At 40.3% G+C, this 15,688-nt stretch overlaps 1 protein-coding gene and 1 non-coding gene across 2 annotated transcripts; both read right to left on the bottom strand.

Moving 5' to 3' along the window:
* Positions 1-680: 680 nt before the first annotated feature.
* eif4a1a (eukaryotic translation initiation factor 4A1A) lies at positions 681-6,468 on the bottom strand. The gene is made up of 11 exons (XM_012851609.3): positions 6,369-6,468; positions 5,195-5,237; positions 4,848-4,980; positions 4,613-4,752; positions 3,974-4,142; positions 2,516-2,625; positions 2,133-2,276; positions 1,764-1,901; positions 1,573-1,662; positions 1,155-1,234; positions 681-1,075 (listed from the first exon to the last, which is right to left on the bottom strand). The coding sequence occupies exons 1-11, from the start codon at positions 6,458-6,460 to the stop codon at positions 931-933; spliced, it is 1,284 nt and encodes a 427-aa protein (XP_012707063.2). The 5' UTR covers positions 6,461-6,468; the 3' UTR covers positions 681-930.
* Positions 3,508-3,646, bottom strand: LOC118565982. Its single transcript, XR_004932729.1, has one exon. It is a non-coding gene; the product is annotated as a small nucleolar RNA SNORD10 (small nucleolar RNA).
* Positions 6,469-15,688: the final 9,220 nt, after the last annotated feature.

Here is a 15,688-nt window from a genome sequence, read left to right as displayed (position 1 = left end):
GCCACCATTTAGCCAGAACAAAGCATTCCAGGGACAGAAAAAATAAAATTGCATTAAAACAACCTTTAGGCTTTTCAATGCAGAAACCAGTTTTATGTTGTTAAAAAGGAGAAACCTTTATTTTTTTTAAAGACCATTAAAATAAATACTTTACAGAATCCAATGTAGAAAACTCGATACACTGTCTCAAAAGGTTAACATCCCATAATGAAATTTGAAGAAATGGGACTGGATAGGGGGGTAATAAAGAAAAATTACGGCCAGCACTTTAATGAAGCTTATCGAGAATGTTGGTGACAAATGGCCTTTTCTCCAATTAGACATAATTTGGTCCTTTCATGCCACATACCAGCCCCCCCACAAAAAAAGAAGAAAGCTTTATGAAAAGGTGTTAAAGTGTAAATTCGTCAGGAACCCAAGGCTGGAGGCCAGCTTCTCACCATTCTAAACTTGGCCCACATGTCCCATTTAGTAACCATGCCTGTCCTGAATGCCATGTGATTACACTTAAGGCTGAATATATACTGCCCTGGTGAAAAACAGCACTTTGCATCCTTTCACCTGAACGGCACTCTAAACCATTCAGATAAGCAGTGGTGGAGCATGAGAATCCTTAGACCACAACCGTGACGGAGTGGCTGACGTTATGCTGAAGTAACAGATTTCAGAGGAAACACCAATGAAACAAGATTGCTTTTATCAATGTATTACAGATGAAGGCAGGTCTGAGCTGCAGAAGAGTTCAGTTGATGCATGAAGGTCTGACAACTATGGTGAACAGATGGAACAGTTCAGTAAAACAAAAACGTTCTGATATTTGGATACAGATCATAGTGAAATTCAATGAAGTTTAAAATTTCAATTACATAGCAAAAACAGGACTTCACTTCTAAAATAAGCGGGTTGGGGTGGATTTTGGGCATGTAGAAGCTAGATGAGGTCAGCCACATTCATGGGCATCTCTTCAACGGTGGTGTTGTAGAATGTTTCAATATCTCTCAGGGTTCGTTTGTCATCCTCAGTCACCATGTTGATGGCTACTCCTTTTCTGCCAAAGCGACCCCCACGTCCAATCCTGACCAAAAAGGAAAAGTAGCTTTAACATATGGCCAGTATCGTCATGACGTCGATTCTGCTCTGAAGCTTTGAATTACCTGTGGATGTAGTTTTCTCTGTTGGTTGGCAGGTCATAGTTGATGACCAGGGACACCTGCTGAACATCAATACCTCTGGCCTGAAAGAGGAAACAGCAAGTGTTAGATAATGCAGCCTTGTACAGCTTGGTTTCAGAGGAAAAAAGCCAATTAGACAATGGATGGGAATGTAACCTGCCAATTAGTTGTGAAACAAAGACTTGAGCTAAGCTACAGTGGAGGGCAGGCAAGTCTCTCTACCAAGGAACTTTCAATCCTTGACCAACACTGCAGATGGAAGGAGAGGGAACCTTGGACCATTTACAGAACTGAAGCCATTGTGAGTATCCAGACGGATCTCCAAACAAATGCTGAAACACCACAGGGTTCTTAAAGCAGAACAAACAGTTAACTAAAGTCAGGCTGCAGCCAAACATACCAGCAGGTCAGTGGTAATAAGGACTCTACTGGAACCAGAACGGAACTCCCTCATGATCAGATCCCTCTCCTTCTGGTCCATGTCTCCATGCTGAAAAACAAAGTCACAACCAGAATGAACAAGGCGCCTATGACACGTTTACCACGTAGGGATGGGCGGTTCTGCTCAGCAGGATCACAGGACGGCCCTACCAGAGCAGAAACGGTGAAGTCTCGGGCATGCATCTTCTCCGTGAGCCAATCCACTTTCCTCCTGGTGTTGATGAAGATCACAGCTTGTGTGATAGTCAGGGTTTCATACAAGTCGCACAGTGTGTCCAACTTCCACTCCTGTCAACACCAAGTCAAACAGGCAAGTTCAGTTCTTGTGGATCTCCTAAATGAGCCATTAGTCAGTTTAACTGCATTAGCAGCACCCAAATGGACCTCAGGCTAGAATGACTTGGATTTAGCATCACTTAAAAGGTGGAAGAACTTCAGGTGATTTCAGTTTACACAATGAGATGATGGCGAATCATCCAGCATTAGCCATCATCAGGCTGAATAATCTTAATATTTCACCTCTTTCTCCACATTGATGTAGAACTGGCGGATACCCTCAAGGGTCAACTCTTCCTTCTTTACAAGGATCCGGATCGGTTCTCGCATGAATTTCTTTGTGACCTCCAAAACGTCTGCAGGCATGGTGGCTGACAGCAGGACAACCTGCACACAGATTATAGACAGTTCAGAACTGGGAGGAACACTGGGAACCTGAAATCCACTGTTGCTCTTTTGGAGCTGTTTTCAGCTCAGTTACTGTTGAATAACTGGAACAAGTGTATGTTAAAACTACCAGTAATCTGCAGACTTCTACATGATATACCCCACAGGCATCTGGATATTAGCCTGACAGCAGCAGGACATAAGATTCCTTTCATTAAACCTAGGAAAGACCAATTTACCTGTATGTTGCTTGACAATTTCTGGAAGATCTCATAGATTTGGTCCTTGAATCCTCGACTCAGCATTTCATCGGCCTCATCAAGCACAAACATTTTGATGTTTTTGGAGGCTGCAAAGTGTACCAGACATGAAAGGTTTTATCAGCAACTTGGAAAACAATGAATGACTTTCAAACTATTCAATCATAGCAGGCTGGCTGTTAATTTTCAATAAATAGCTCAACACATACTCTTCAGGGACCAACTGGACCAAACCTAAACTAGGAATCAGACTGAACAAGAGCTGAAGTCAAAGCTTTACGCAGAATCCTTCCTATGGACGGGTAAGTAGCAAATATCGACACTGGATTTAAGTGAATATTCCAACCCCAAGCTATTCAAGTTCCCCTTTAGTTCCCAAACACCTAGATTTACAGTTAAGCCCAGAAATATTCATACCCCTGACACTTTATATATAAAGTAATCTTATTTTACCAACAAGTTTCTTCTGACTGGAATATTATTGCTTTGGGGCAGCCCAGCCAGAGTCCCAAACTGAATCCGATAGAATCTGTGGAGGGAGCTAAAGATTAGGTTGATGGCAGGGATACTTTCTGATCTAGAAGACATGGAGCTTAAACAGAAATGGTCACAATACCAGCAGAAACACGGAGGAGGCAGGTCAACAATTACCAGACTGGTATGGACTGCTGTGGGGCCAACTTTTGCCATCAATTAAGAGCAAAAAATATATAAAAATGTAAACAGCCAATTTTAATTAACAGATGAATATATTTTTCCCCTCAAGCTTCATTCTCCTGCACTTTTATATGAGCATTTTTCTTGGGGAAAAGGGCTTTTACCAGAAAGACATCTATTGAAATCTGAATAATTTTGGGCTCAACTCTAGCTCTAAAATTACCCGCCCTCCCACAGACACTAAATCGGTATTTTCTAAGCTCTTGTACAGGTACAAAAAGACATTGATCAGAACCGCCAGCAGGATGATAGCTGTAATCAGAACCATGATGTATGATCATGCCTCTGGTTCCCTGATGTAGCGACATCTCAGGCCAGCAGAACGCCAACCAGAGATTCTCCACACCAGGGGATCTCAGAGTCAGTTGACACGCATGGATTTCATCATTATACAGCAGTGGAAGGCGTTTTCATGTCAGTCATTTAAAAAAAAGATGAGGCAACTGGCAAAAACGCAGGCCGATTACAGTTTTAGGGTGCAATGTTCCTCTGGGAAGCCTCGTCTTGTCCTTGGTTCCTTCACTATGCAACCCCAACAAAATCACATGATCCAGTTCTAAAACCTAGATTTACTACTTTTGAAAGACAGCTAAGGTACTCATACTGCAACAAGTAATCAGTCATCCTCACATTGATTGCCCATAATATACAACAACTCAAATTACAGATTTTTAGAGTAAAAGTCGAACCGGGGGAAGTTTGTAGCTGTCAATAACTTACAGAGGTTTTTGCGTGTCAGCATGTCGAAGACGCGGCCAGGGGTTCCCACCACAATGTGGGGAGCTTCCGCCTGCAGCTTCTGAACCTCACTGCGAATGTTGGTGCCTCCAATACAAGCGTAGCAACTGGCTCCCATGTAATCACCCAGGGCCAGCACCACTTTCTGGATCTAAAACAGTCAAAACACAGAAACAGTCATCAGAAAGAGCAGAGAGTCAAGCAGTCATGTTTTGACCAAAGTGAGAATCAATTTTCACTTTGGAACACCGCATTACACCAAAACATACAGGCAACCCCCAGTAAAAGGAACATAGCTGAAGGGTTATTTTAAGTCAGCATTTCAGGGCGTTGTTGCTTAACTAAGGAGGTCAGCAGGTCAACACCAGCTGGTAATGCCAATACTGAGTCCAGTAGCATGGGCAAGTAATCCAGCATTGATTTAGGTCGCATGTCTACAGACTTCTGGGTCAATGTTGGAATTTTGAGGTTGAGCCATTTGATTAGTCACATTCTTGCTGCATTTATAGTGTTATACTTTACCGAGGACTTTATCCCTCCTGTACATCTCAAAAAACAAACATACATAAAAAAAAAACACTACAATCAACAGATCCATGTCAGTCACAGATGTGGTCCTACCTGCTGAGCCAGCTCCCGGGTAGGAGCCAGAACCAGAGCCTGAGTGGCTTTCATCTCCACATCAATCTGCTGGAGAATGGAAATGGCAAAAGTGGCAGTCTTCCCAGTGCCAGACTGGGCCTGAGCGATCACATCATATCCTGAATGCAGAACGGAAACATTAAATTAACATCAGCAGGAGTCATAAGATTTAAAATCCCCCCCCCCCCCTGAATTATAGAGCCAAGACACTCACCCTTGATACAAGGCATAATAGCCCTTTGCTGAATAGCAGATGGCTTCTCAAAACCATAGGCATAAATTCCCCTGAGGAGAGCTTCGCGCAGGTTCATCTCATCGAAACTGTCCACGATCTGGTTCCAGTTGCTCTGAAGGAGGAAGAAAACAAATGTTAACTTCAAATGTTCGACATGTGAGATGTAACCATCTTTAACCTCAAGTTATACATTTGCTCACCTTAGCCTATTAATTTAAACCAGTGTTACAACTCACAAGTAGAACAAATACTTTCTAAACCATTTTTAGAGTCTAACTACAAACTGAGCAGGACTAATGGAGCCCAGGTGGAGGAGGGAGACTCACCTCGATGATGCCATCTGGCTCCATGCCCTCTGGGCCATTATCCCTGCGAATGAACAGGAAGAAAAAAAAAAGTCACTGCGGTGATGCGGAGGCAGTTATATTGTATGCTACACCAGCAAACATATTAACCCGTCATGAGAGGTAAATTAAGCGAGAAAATGTTACACATTTTAGCCCAAATACGTATTTTTGGCCCGCGGTGAAGAGAACAAGAGCCTAGTCCTAACAGCAGAGGCCGAGTGAGTCCGCCATTTTTACTGCTTGCTCAATTCAAGATGGTCGTTTTTCCTGTCGGGCTGAGAAAGGGAGGCGCGTCGACGGAACAAGCCCCACAGAACAGACTGTTCTAAGATACCACTGTAAAACGTTGTCTGAAGGGCGGCATTTAATCACGGGCCGGTTTTAACCCGACAGGACAAAAAAAATAAAATTCTCGAGTAGAACGGGGAGGTTGGCTAATAGTAGACGGGCCTGCTAACCAGGTTAGCTCTCACTTCGGTAGCTTTAGCTTAACTGAAGAAAAGGCCGTCAGCAAAATCATTTAATGGCAGCTCACATATTGTGCCAACAGGAAACGACTTCTACAATGGCGAAGTGGGAAGAGACGGGTTGTAAAGCCGTTGTCCCAGGAGGCAATGGCTACCGGTATTGTTCACTACCGGTCAGACACCATGTGCACCCAGCGAACCAGAAAACTGCCCCAACCCGCCAGCCTGTCACGACACACGACAAATTGCGATCAAGTTGGGAGCTCGCAGGGCCAGTGGCCCCTCCGCCTCCATGTAGAGGCTGTTCAGACAATGAAGCGACCGAACCAAGAGCTGGAACTCACTCACGTGCTGCTCATGGCGCTGGCAGCCATTTAATACAACTACGCTTAGAACCGTTCACACGCACACAAATTGATCGCGGCCCGAAATTAAACGTATCCTTTAGTAGAACTCCCCCAACACCAAACTCGACGCCTGAAACTTCCCCGCGGCGTGTTTTTTCGGTGATCTACTGAATTAAGGAGAACGAGGCAAATTCAGGCCTAGGCGGCTAATCGGTACGCGTTGCTTCGGTAAACGTCCTAAAACGGCCGGAGTAGCATATAGTAGCATTTCTACAAATCCGATGTTAACAAACTTCGAAACAATCCGTTCCTAAAGCAATTGTTCACAGTTTTACTAACCTGATATCATAGTCAGCCGACATTATTCCAAAGAAAGAAAAAAACGGCAGAAATGTCTTATATACGTTGAACGTACAATGCCTTGTTCTCATTGAAGGAAATCGCCGTCGTTCTATCATGATCCCGCCTTCCACGGGTAACGATTGGCTGTTTTGGAAATGGACGGAAAAAAGGCGGAGCATGTTGGGACTTTGTGATTCACAAGCCAGCAGGGCGGTGTTTAGATTTTTTAAAGAAACAGCTCACCCAAGTTCCCCTGACAACGTCTGAGGGTGTGGATTTTCAGTTTGCCCTCAGTTACCATTTACATTCAAAAGAAACTTAGGAATACGACATCACGATTCCTGGTTTATAGCTTAACATCATTTAGATCATCACTATTCAGAAAAAAATTATATTCAAAGGTGGGTTCAAAGATGCTGAGGATGATTAAAAAATGATAATAGACAGGTGGTCAGTTGAACATTGGCGCTTTTAGCTTTAACCATAAGCCTTCAATGGGCTGGATCAGATAGTTTATCATCATTGACTAGTATTCGTTCATAAAGTAGAATATATATGTATTTAATACGGATGACTGTGGCTCGGTGGGTAGTTGTCTTGAAATTGGAAGGTTGTGGGTTTGATCCCATCTTCCCTCTTCCACATGCCAATGTGCTCCTAGGGAAGGCACCTAACCTCATGTTGCCTTCCGATTTGCAAATAGGTATATGAAAGCGTGTGTACTAGTGAGTGCGATTGGGTGAATGTGGCTCTGGTGTGCTTTGAGTGATCTGTAGTGCTTTCTATAAAAGCGCCACATAAATTCAGTCCATTTACTATGGACAGATTACAGGATACCGAGTATAAAGTTTTGTTACCATTCCACCATATGTTTTAATGGAAGGAAATGAAAAATTTGACAAACAGACAAAACAATCTCTAATCTCTCACCAATTATTGATGCACATGTAGGGTTTAGAAAATCAGAAAATAATCAGTTATAGTTACATGATATGACAAGAGAAAAGGAATTTTTATGATACAGGAAGACATTTAAACACTGAAAAAAACACATGCATAAAACTCTTAAAAAATCGTTGACAATACAGATGAATAAATTACATTTAGGTATTTCAGGATAGGACACACACTAGGTTAATTCTTTTTGCAGTATAATAGGGGATACTGTGCTTGTGGTCATCAATGAGAATTTGTAAAACAGGTAATATTAGAATTTAATGCATTTAAAGAGGGCAGGAATATCCTTTAGGAAGACATGAATCAACTAAAAATCTCATTGTCTTACTTTATCATTTCTGCCACTGATATCAGGTTAATTGACAACATTGTTGAAAAGTAGGCTACTGGCTTGATAAACAGAAAACATTTTTCAACCAACTTCTTGTTTCACACTCCTGTCCAGTAGCTGGCAGTAAACTGACCTGTAAACTGGTTTCCCATCCACCAATAAGCACCAGAAAAATCTGATTTAAAATCCACTTTATTCGACAAGTTTGTGGATACAAACAAGGAATTTGACTTTGCATTCCAATGCTTGCAGTGTGAAAAATAAACTACAATCTATAACAGAAAATACATTACTGAAGGAAAAAAGGTGGAGGAGTATACAAGAGAGTTTTTTTTTTTCACGGCAGAATAGCTGGCTACCCTGACTGTAAGGTATTCATCAAAGACACAGCCTGGGGAGTGAGGATACAGAGTGAACAGAGGGCAGAGTGTGTGTGTGTGTGTGTGTGTGTGTGTCCCCACTGAAGTCCACTGTCATCTTCACAGCCTTTAGCAGATTTAGCTCCAGGAGATTCTTGGCGGATCAATGGACACACTCCTGGGGTCGTTGGTGTTGAATGGCAGGGGAAGATACTCCCCAGCATCACCTGCTGCTGGCGGTCGGCCATTAACAACTGGAGGATGGCACTGTGAGCTTCTGGTAGAGGATTTCAGGGTTGATTGTGTTAAAGGTCAAGCTCAATCTGACGATCCCATCTGCAAAATAAGTGATCCTCTGCTAGTTGAGAGGTTGACACGGCATGTGGAGAAGATGAGAGGTAGTTTGTTAAATACAAATCACCTCACTAATTGTGTTTGTGTGTTTAGCGCTTTCCTTATGTTGTTTTTTATATTGTATTTGTCTTCCAAAACTGAATATCATAATGTCCACCATTGTTCCTGTTATCATTGGTAGCTGTCGGTTGTGTTCATGGAGTTGATACAGAGGGAAAGAAAAATGCCTGTCATAAGAGTGAGGACGAGGAGGAATAAAGAGGAGGAGGGACAGAAGAAGGAGGAGGTAGTGGTGATAGATTCAAAGATTATTTATTGCTACCAAGTGTTCCTGTGGTGAAATTTATTTTTGGTCACTCCGGCTAGAAGAGGTGGACGAGAAAGAGCTGGAAAAAAAAAACTGTAGTAGGTACAGGTGCAGGGCTGGACTAGCAGTAGGTCTTTGCAATTAATTATATTAAACCTCTTGAAACGTTAATATTGAAGTCCAAACCAAGTCTTTATGACATAAAACAGTCTGAAAATGATACATTCCAGTTCTAGCTTGTATATCAGGATTCAGCTTTAGATTTCTTCCTTAATCGTTGAAAAACAAAGTTTTTATGCTGCAAATAAAGTATTCATGTCAAAATTCTGGTTCCACTTGCATCTGGTGTGTAACTGGATAAAAGGCATATCTAAACCAGACTCCCAGGCTGAATTTCAACCCCAGCCCACCGGTGGCTGTGAGTAACTGATTCAAATCTTCTTGATGGGCTTTCATAATTTATCTTAATAAGGCCCACTTCAATTGGTTGGTTTGCTATAAAATCTCGGAACTCTGTTCAATCCATCATCTGCACATAGAAGGAGTATGAAGCAACTGCCAACCTACAAAGACATGATTGTCAGCCTGAACTGACAGGCTTGGTGAGGAGAGCAAAAATCCAAGAGGCCAAGCTGTCCATGGTAACTCTGGAGGAGCTGCAGAGATCTATAACCTCCTTTCCTGCCTCCTGCAGGAAGAGAGACAACGTTAGTGTGGAGTGTTCCCCACTTCTCTGTTTCTTTAAGTTTTGTAAAATAGCTTTTATCGACAACAGTTTTTTCTATCAACAGAAGACTGTCCTACACTGTTTTTCTCAGCTCTTTTGATCACCATTACTGATTTACGTCTAATGGTTAGCTTTTAGCTACCACCTTTGTCAGCTGGTTTCATGCAAATTCAACCTTCAACCAGGTTGAATTTGCATTTTATCTAAGCCATTACAAGGCCCTTGTTTGGCAGTAGTATAAAGCTTGCTACTCCACATTACTCCAGACTTTTTGAATTGAGAAATCTTCCTGGAGAGGAAGCGAAAGGTCTTCAACTACGGAAAACAAGTCCAGTTGCTTCGTTTTAAATTTTTTTGGAATGACCATGACCTGGATCACTGAGAATCTTCACCAGCATAAGATACAAGTTATTCACAAAGCATCGTAGGCTTTAAGAATGATCCTAAAGTGAAAAGAAATGTTTGGAGTAGTGAGGACTTTTAGTGAGCCAGAGTGTCTGAAGCTGGGAAGATGGTGGAAACAGAGAGAGCTGATTGGCTGATCCACCACCTAAACTGATCACATAAACTTCTTTAACAATCGTACAATTATTAACATGTAGATAAGATCAACTTTATCATCCTCATAGAAGGAAATTAATTGTTAATTCTAATTAAGTGGAGAAATGTACAAAAATAAGGATTTTTTTTATATTATATGCAGAAAAAATATCTTAATAATGAACATTTTAGAAGAATTGGAAGAAATCTCAGACAAATGTATATATAACTACTCTAGACAAGATAAAAGAGGGGAGAAAGTATATTATGTATTGTCCATAATAATGTCAGTAGCCTAAATGGCCATATGAAGTTTGCTTGTGTGATGTCATCTCCTCTCTGGTTCGCTTTTTTCCACCTTTTTTTCACTATTTTATGTCGGTTATTTTGCTAAATCCAATCACTTTATACAAGCAGGAAATCCCAGTAAAATGCTGACAGGTGAGTATACATAAATATCAAATAGATGAAGTAGAAAGTGACCAGTTTAGCGAACAAAACATAACAATAAATCAAAATGATAAGGAGGATGTAAATAGGTAGGTCCAAACATTTTGATTCTGTTATTTATTTGCAAAGTTTCAACATGAGACACATTTCTTAATCCAGTCTAATCAGTTAATTTCTGTCCTTTGATCACGAGGAGCGCCTTTTTGTTTGTTTCTTGTACTATCAACCAATCACAGCTCTTAAAAGATAGCGTCACACTTAGCAATGCGGTTAACCACAGCTCCTCACTAAGATAAAAAAAAAAATTATGTCCTCTCCTTCCTCAAAGCCGCTCCCAGCAGCTATCTGAATGCTTAGATTCCTACGTAGGATTTTTTAGGCTGAAATATGAGCTCTCTGAGAGACTGAGAATCTCTGTGAATGCAGACACTGATGTTTTTTTCCCACCCTCTCAACAGAACCTGTCCATCTGTTCACAGCTACCTCCAGAAGGCCCACATCTCTGGCCATGGTGGAGGTCTGGCAGTAATTTATTGGAACAAATTTAAACTGCCCTCCCTAACTCTCCTGAAAACCCCCTCTATAGATGAACAAGGTATGAATTTATTGACCTCCCAAATTGCGTCTCGTGTCTTTTGGCCTCTCAGTTCATAAACTGGCATACAGAGACCATCGGAAATCCTAGGCAAAATCCCTTGATATTGCACAATCCAGCTACTATTCTAAAATGACCAAGAACAGCCCAGCAGAATTCAGGCAACTTTTCTCCACAATTGAAGATCTTCTCAAACCTCAAAGCCAAGTCCATTGATTCATCAGAACATCAGTGCAATAACTTTGTCACATTTTTCAAAAACAAAATTAAAACCATCTGGTCACAGTTTTCCAGCTTCTCCGTTGTCTTCTATTTATCTACAGTCTGTGACTTCCAGCTGCTTTTAAGGTGTTGCAAAGAGTGATGTTGAAAGCTTCACTAAAATAACAGCTATCCATTTATGACTTGGACTCCCTTCCTACTGTTCTCATCAAATTTATGCCACAAGCCCTCTCATCATAGAAATAATCAACCATTCCTTACAGTCTGGCCAGGTACCATCCTCACTTAAAACCGTCATCATCAAACCTCTTCTGAAAAAGGCAAACCTCAATGCTGAGGTGTTTTCCATATACCAGTCTATCTCCCAGCTCCTGTTTTTGTCCCAGGTGGTGGAAAAAGCTGGGTACAGGTATCCAGGAAACAAAGGTTTTTTGGACCTTTAAACAATTTCTCACTTTGGGTCAGTAGGCGACCCAATCATGGGGAAGACTGCTGACTGGACAGACGTCCAGAAGACAGTCATCAACACCCTTCAAAGGGTAATTGCTGAAGAAGCTGGTTGTTCATGTTCACGGAGTTCTGCATCCAAGCATATTAACAGAAAACTGCGTGGAAGGAAGAAGTGTGGTAGGAAAAGATGTAACAGTAACAGGGAGAACCACATCTTGAAAGGACTGTCAAACGATATCTATTCAAGGATTTGGGGAGCTTCATAAGGAGTGGACTGAGGCTGGAGTTGGGTTACAAATGTCACACTCCTTGTCAAGCCACTCCTGAACCAGAGACTGGACTCTTGCTCAGTGGTTCAAAGTCCTCTTTTCAGATGAAAGTAAAGTTTGCATTTAATTTGGAAATGAAGAGCCTGCAGGAAGAGTGGAGAGGCTCAGAATCCACATTGCTTGAAGTCCAGAGTGAAGTTTCCACAGTCATTGATGGTTTGGGGAGCCATGTCATCTGCTGGTGTTGGTCCACTGGGTTTTCTGAAGTCCACAGTCAATGGAGCCATCTACCAGGAAATTATAGAGCACTTCACGCTTCCCTGTGCTGACAAGCTGAGGAAAGGCACTTAGACTGATGTAAAGGGCTTGCACTTGTACTTGCATATCACTTATCAAGTTGCTTATCAAGTCTGACGTCCACAAAGAGCTTTAGACTATAGTCAGTCAAAGCTCACCACACAGAGTGGTGAGCTCTGTTAGAAGCCATAGCTCTCTGGGGCAGACTGACAGAAGTGAGGCGCCATCAGACCCTCTGACCACCGCCAGCAAGCAATGCGGGCTTAGTGTCAAAACGACAGAGACAAACTCCCTAACTTTTGCAAAACAGAGGATTATTTATACAGTTAATGACACACAACGTTAATTTTTGTACATCAGGTTACTTTTTTTTTTCTTTTGAACAAACTTTATGGCCCCAATTTAGCTCCACAGATTGTGCGTTAAACATTGTGCCGCATGGTCATGCTGGTGTACTTTGGGGTGCACTGCCTTCCCCTGCTATATGTACAGCATCAGGGCGCTTGCACTGCTGTTAGAAATCCAACAGCTGAGCTAGCTTTAGCATCTGTTGGGATGTAAACAGCAGTTACCAAGGCTATGGGATACAGTTATACTCCAGGTCCGAGGAGTCTTACAGTCACTGTAGAGCACGCCCGCTATTGTTAAAAAAAACAGGGATGCCTTTCAACCTCAAAGACTTGGAGCACACCAAAGATAAATTGTGAAAAACATCAGTGCAGACATGTAAACAGGTTTCATCAATTTGAGAATTGCTAGATTTAATAAATACAAGTAAAGGCTTTTCCATTGATTATTTAAACCATACAATGAACCACTTTGTCAGTCAAGCCTCATAACTAAGTTTATTCAAGTATAACAAATTAAATTATTCCATTCTTAGTTCAAAAAGGAGTAAGAGGAAGTGGATGCTTAAATCCAACATGTCTTGAACTCATCCTGCATAAATCAATAATATGTAGTCTATATTATGTATAAAACGTCCACTGTATTTCTATAATCCATAGTTATCAATCTTACTCTAGAAATGTACCTAGTATATGTCCTTATCATACAACCTACTCATTTGTATCTATAAAGTGTCTAAATATACATGTATGCCGATCTGTCTGGTAAAACTATCAATATTTAGACAATTATACATTGGATTGTGTAGATATCCAATTAAAACTGTAATGTGCAGTACAGCTACCTCACTCAACAGTATGCAGATTCCCTTAGTATTTAACCTATACTGCAGTTAATTTTTAAATCTTTTTACTGATTCATCTTGGTACATCTTTTCAGGTTGTCCCTCACACTGTACCACAAATTCACTTTGCTGACTATGCCCTCCCTCCCTCCTTATTGCATGTGCTGTTTCTTAAAGTTTACCGCCCCCGCAAACTCATAACTTAATTTCTTTGTACATTATTATTTACAAAAATGATTTTGGTTGAATGACTATTTTAAATCTAACTCTGCAAGGACGGTATATCATTTTTCATCTTTAGTTTTTCTCTCATTTTCTGCTTAATGTATTCCCCCCCCCCCCCCCAAATATATTTATTAAAATTTTGGCAGTTTAAACAAACATCTTGAACAATCTACAAAATATGACAACAGCAGTAGTAGTGTTACTTGTTCAAGTCAAAATAAAAAATAATAAAAAGTTTAACAGTATATGTCCATAAATAAATTCTTTGGAAACTGCAGTTCACATGTTCTTCAATCACTTGCACCTTCTTCTGAGATATTCAAGTTCTTGACATACTTAATGAAGGAGTTCCAGATAGACTCAAACAGGTCCTGTTTGCCCTTTAATATATATGTAATTTTTTTCCAGAGGGAGGACAGATAACATCTGCTGCAGCCATGGGTTTATAGTCGGTCTGTGAGGCTTTTTCCAAAACATTGATATACACCTCTTCGCATTAAGCAAACTTAGGTTTATAAACACTTGTTCAGTTTTTGTATAAGTGTGTTTTTCAGGGTACAGTCCAAACACAAACAACCTTGGCTCAAAAATGATTTGTTTGGAAATTATTTTTTCAATGACATCTTTTACCTCTTTCCAAAACCGTATAATTTCCCTGCAATGCCACATACAGTGAACCAGAGTTCCTCTGTGCATTTTGGACATACATCAGGTATCTCCCTGTTATACCTAATAAGGTCCACTGGTGTTATGTAAATTTGCATTAACCATAAAAATTTAATCATTTTAAAAGCTGTATTAATAGAGCTGGTGTGGGCCAATTTACATGCTGTCTGCCAATCTTCCTAAGATAGCTCTGTCAACAAGTCTTCTTTCCAAGCCCTAAGTCTATCATGAGATCCTTCTGAAATGTGTAACATCATTGAGTGATAACATTCTGTTATACCTTTCTTCAAACTGTCCTTTGTTAACATTCTTTCTAAAGTTGACATGGCAGGCTTTGTCAACTCATTTTGATTTGTTCGTATGAAGTTTCTGAGTTGAAGATATTTAAAGAAATGTGTCTTATCCATAAATTTATGTTGTAGATCCTGAAAACTCATTAGTATGTCAGAATCTGCTACATAAAAATTCTGAATGATTTGGAGTCCTTTGTCTTTCCATACTTTAAATGTTGGATCAGTTCTTCCAGGTACAAAAAACTGGTTTCCCCACACCGGGTTGAACAAAGACAGACAGTTTGGTTCATTTAAAATTCTTTTTACATCTCTCCATACTCTTATATTTTTAAGAAATTGATTTTTAGTTTATTTCAGAAGTTTTAATATCGAATTTGATTACAAATATGAAGGGAGAGTTAAATTTAAATTCTGAGTCTCCATTTCTATCCAATGTGGAGAGTGATTACTATAATAGAACATCATAGACCTCAAATGCACAGCATAATAATACAAGTGAAAATTCGGGCACTTCAAGCCTCCTCGGTCATAAGGGAGATACAGTAGAGACAGACGGAGTCAGGACTTTCTCTTGTTCCATAGGAAACGTAACATCATATTCTTTATTTGTGAAAAGAATTCAGGAGGAGGTGGAAGAGCAACTTTTGAAATATATAGAGTATATTTGGCAATATATTAATTTTTTACTATATTTATTCTTCCAATCAAAGATATTGGTATTGGCCTCAATCTTTCAAATGAATTATCTACTTCATTCAATATTTGTTTGTAGTTGGTTGCAACAACCTGATCAAGATCTGAAGAGATGTGTACCCCTAAATATTTAAAATCGTTAACTATTTTAAACTGCAAGACGTCTGAAGATGGGTTGATTCTTTCATTTGCGTTCATTAAGAGAATAGAAGACTTGTTTTTTTTATTTTGTATCCAGAAATCTCACTAAATGATTTAATTATTACCATAATAATTAGTATTGATCGATTTAATTTTGACTGCTTACTGTGTTTAGGTAGTAAATCCGCATCTCTAAATAACTGGTGAAGTCACAGCTTTGCACTGTGATATTAAAAAAAAACTAGCTTT

This window comes from Fundulus heteroclitus, chromosome 14 (genome assembly GCF_011125445.2).
Source record: "Fundulus heteroclitus isolate FHET01 chromosome 14, MU-UCD_Fhet_4.1, whole genome shotgun sequence".
Lineage (NCBI taxonomy): Eukaryota > Metazoa > Chordata > Actinopteri > Cyprinodontiformes > Fundulidae > Fundulus > Fundulus heteroclitus.
This window is presented reverse-complemented; position numbering and strand designations above follow the sequence as displayed.

Excerpts from the sequence above, each read along its gene's own strand:
- eif4a1a (XM_012851609.3), bottom strand. The coding sequence starts at position 6,460 with ATGAGAACAAGGCATTGTACGTTCAACGTATATAAGACATTTCTGCCG. Across the intron at positions 2,277-2,515 it reads AATTGTCAAGCAACATACAG|GTTGTCCTGCTGTCAGCCAC; the intron begins GTAAATTGGTCT and ends ATCTGTGTGCAG. Across the intron at positions 1,902-2,132 it reads ACATCAATGTGGAGAAAGAG|GAGTGGAAGTTGGACACACT; the intron begins GTGAAATATTAA and ends TGGTGTTGACAG.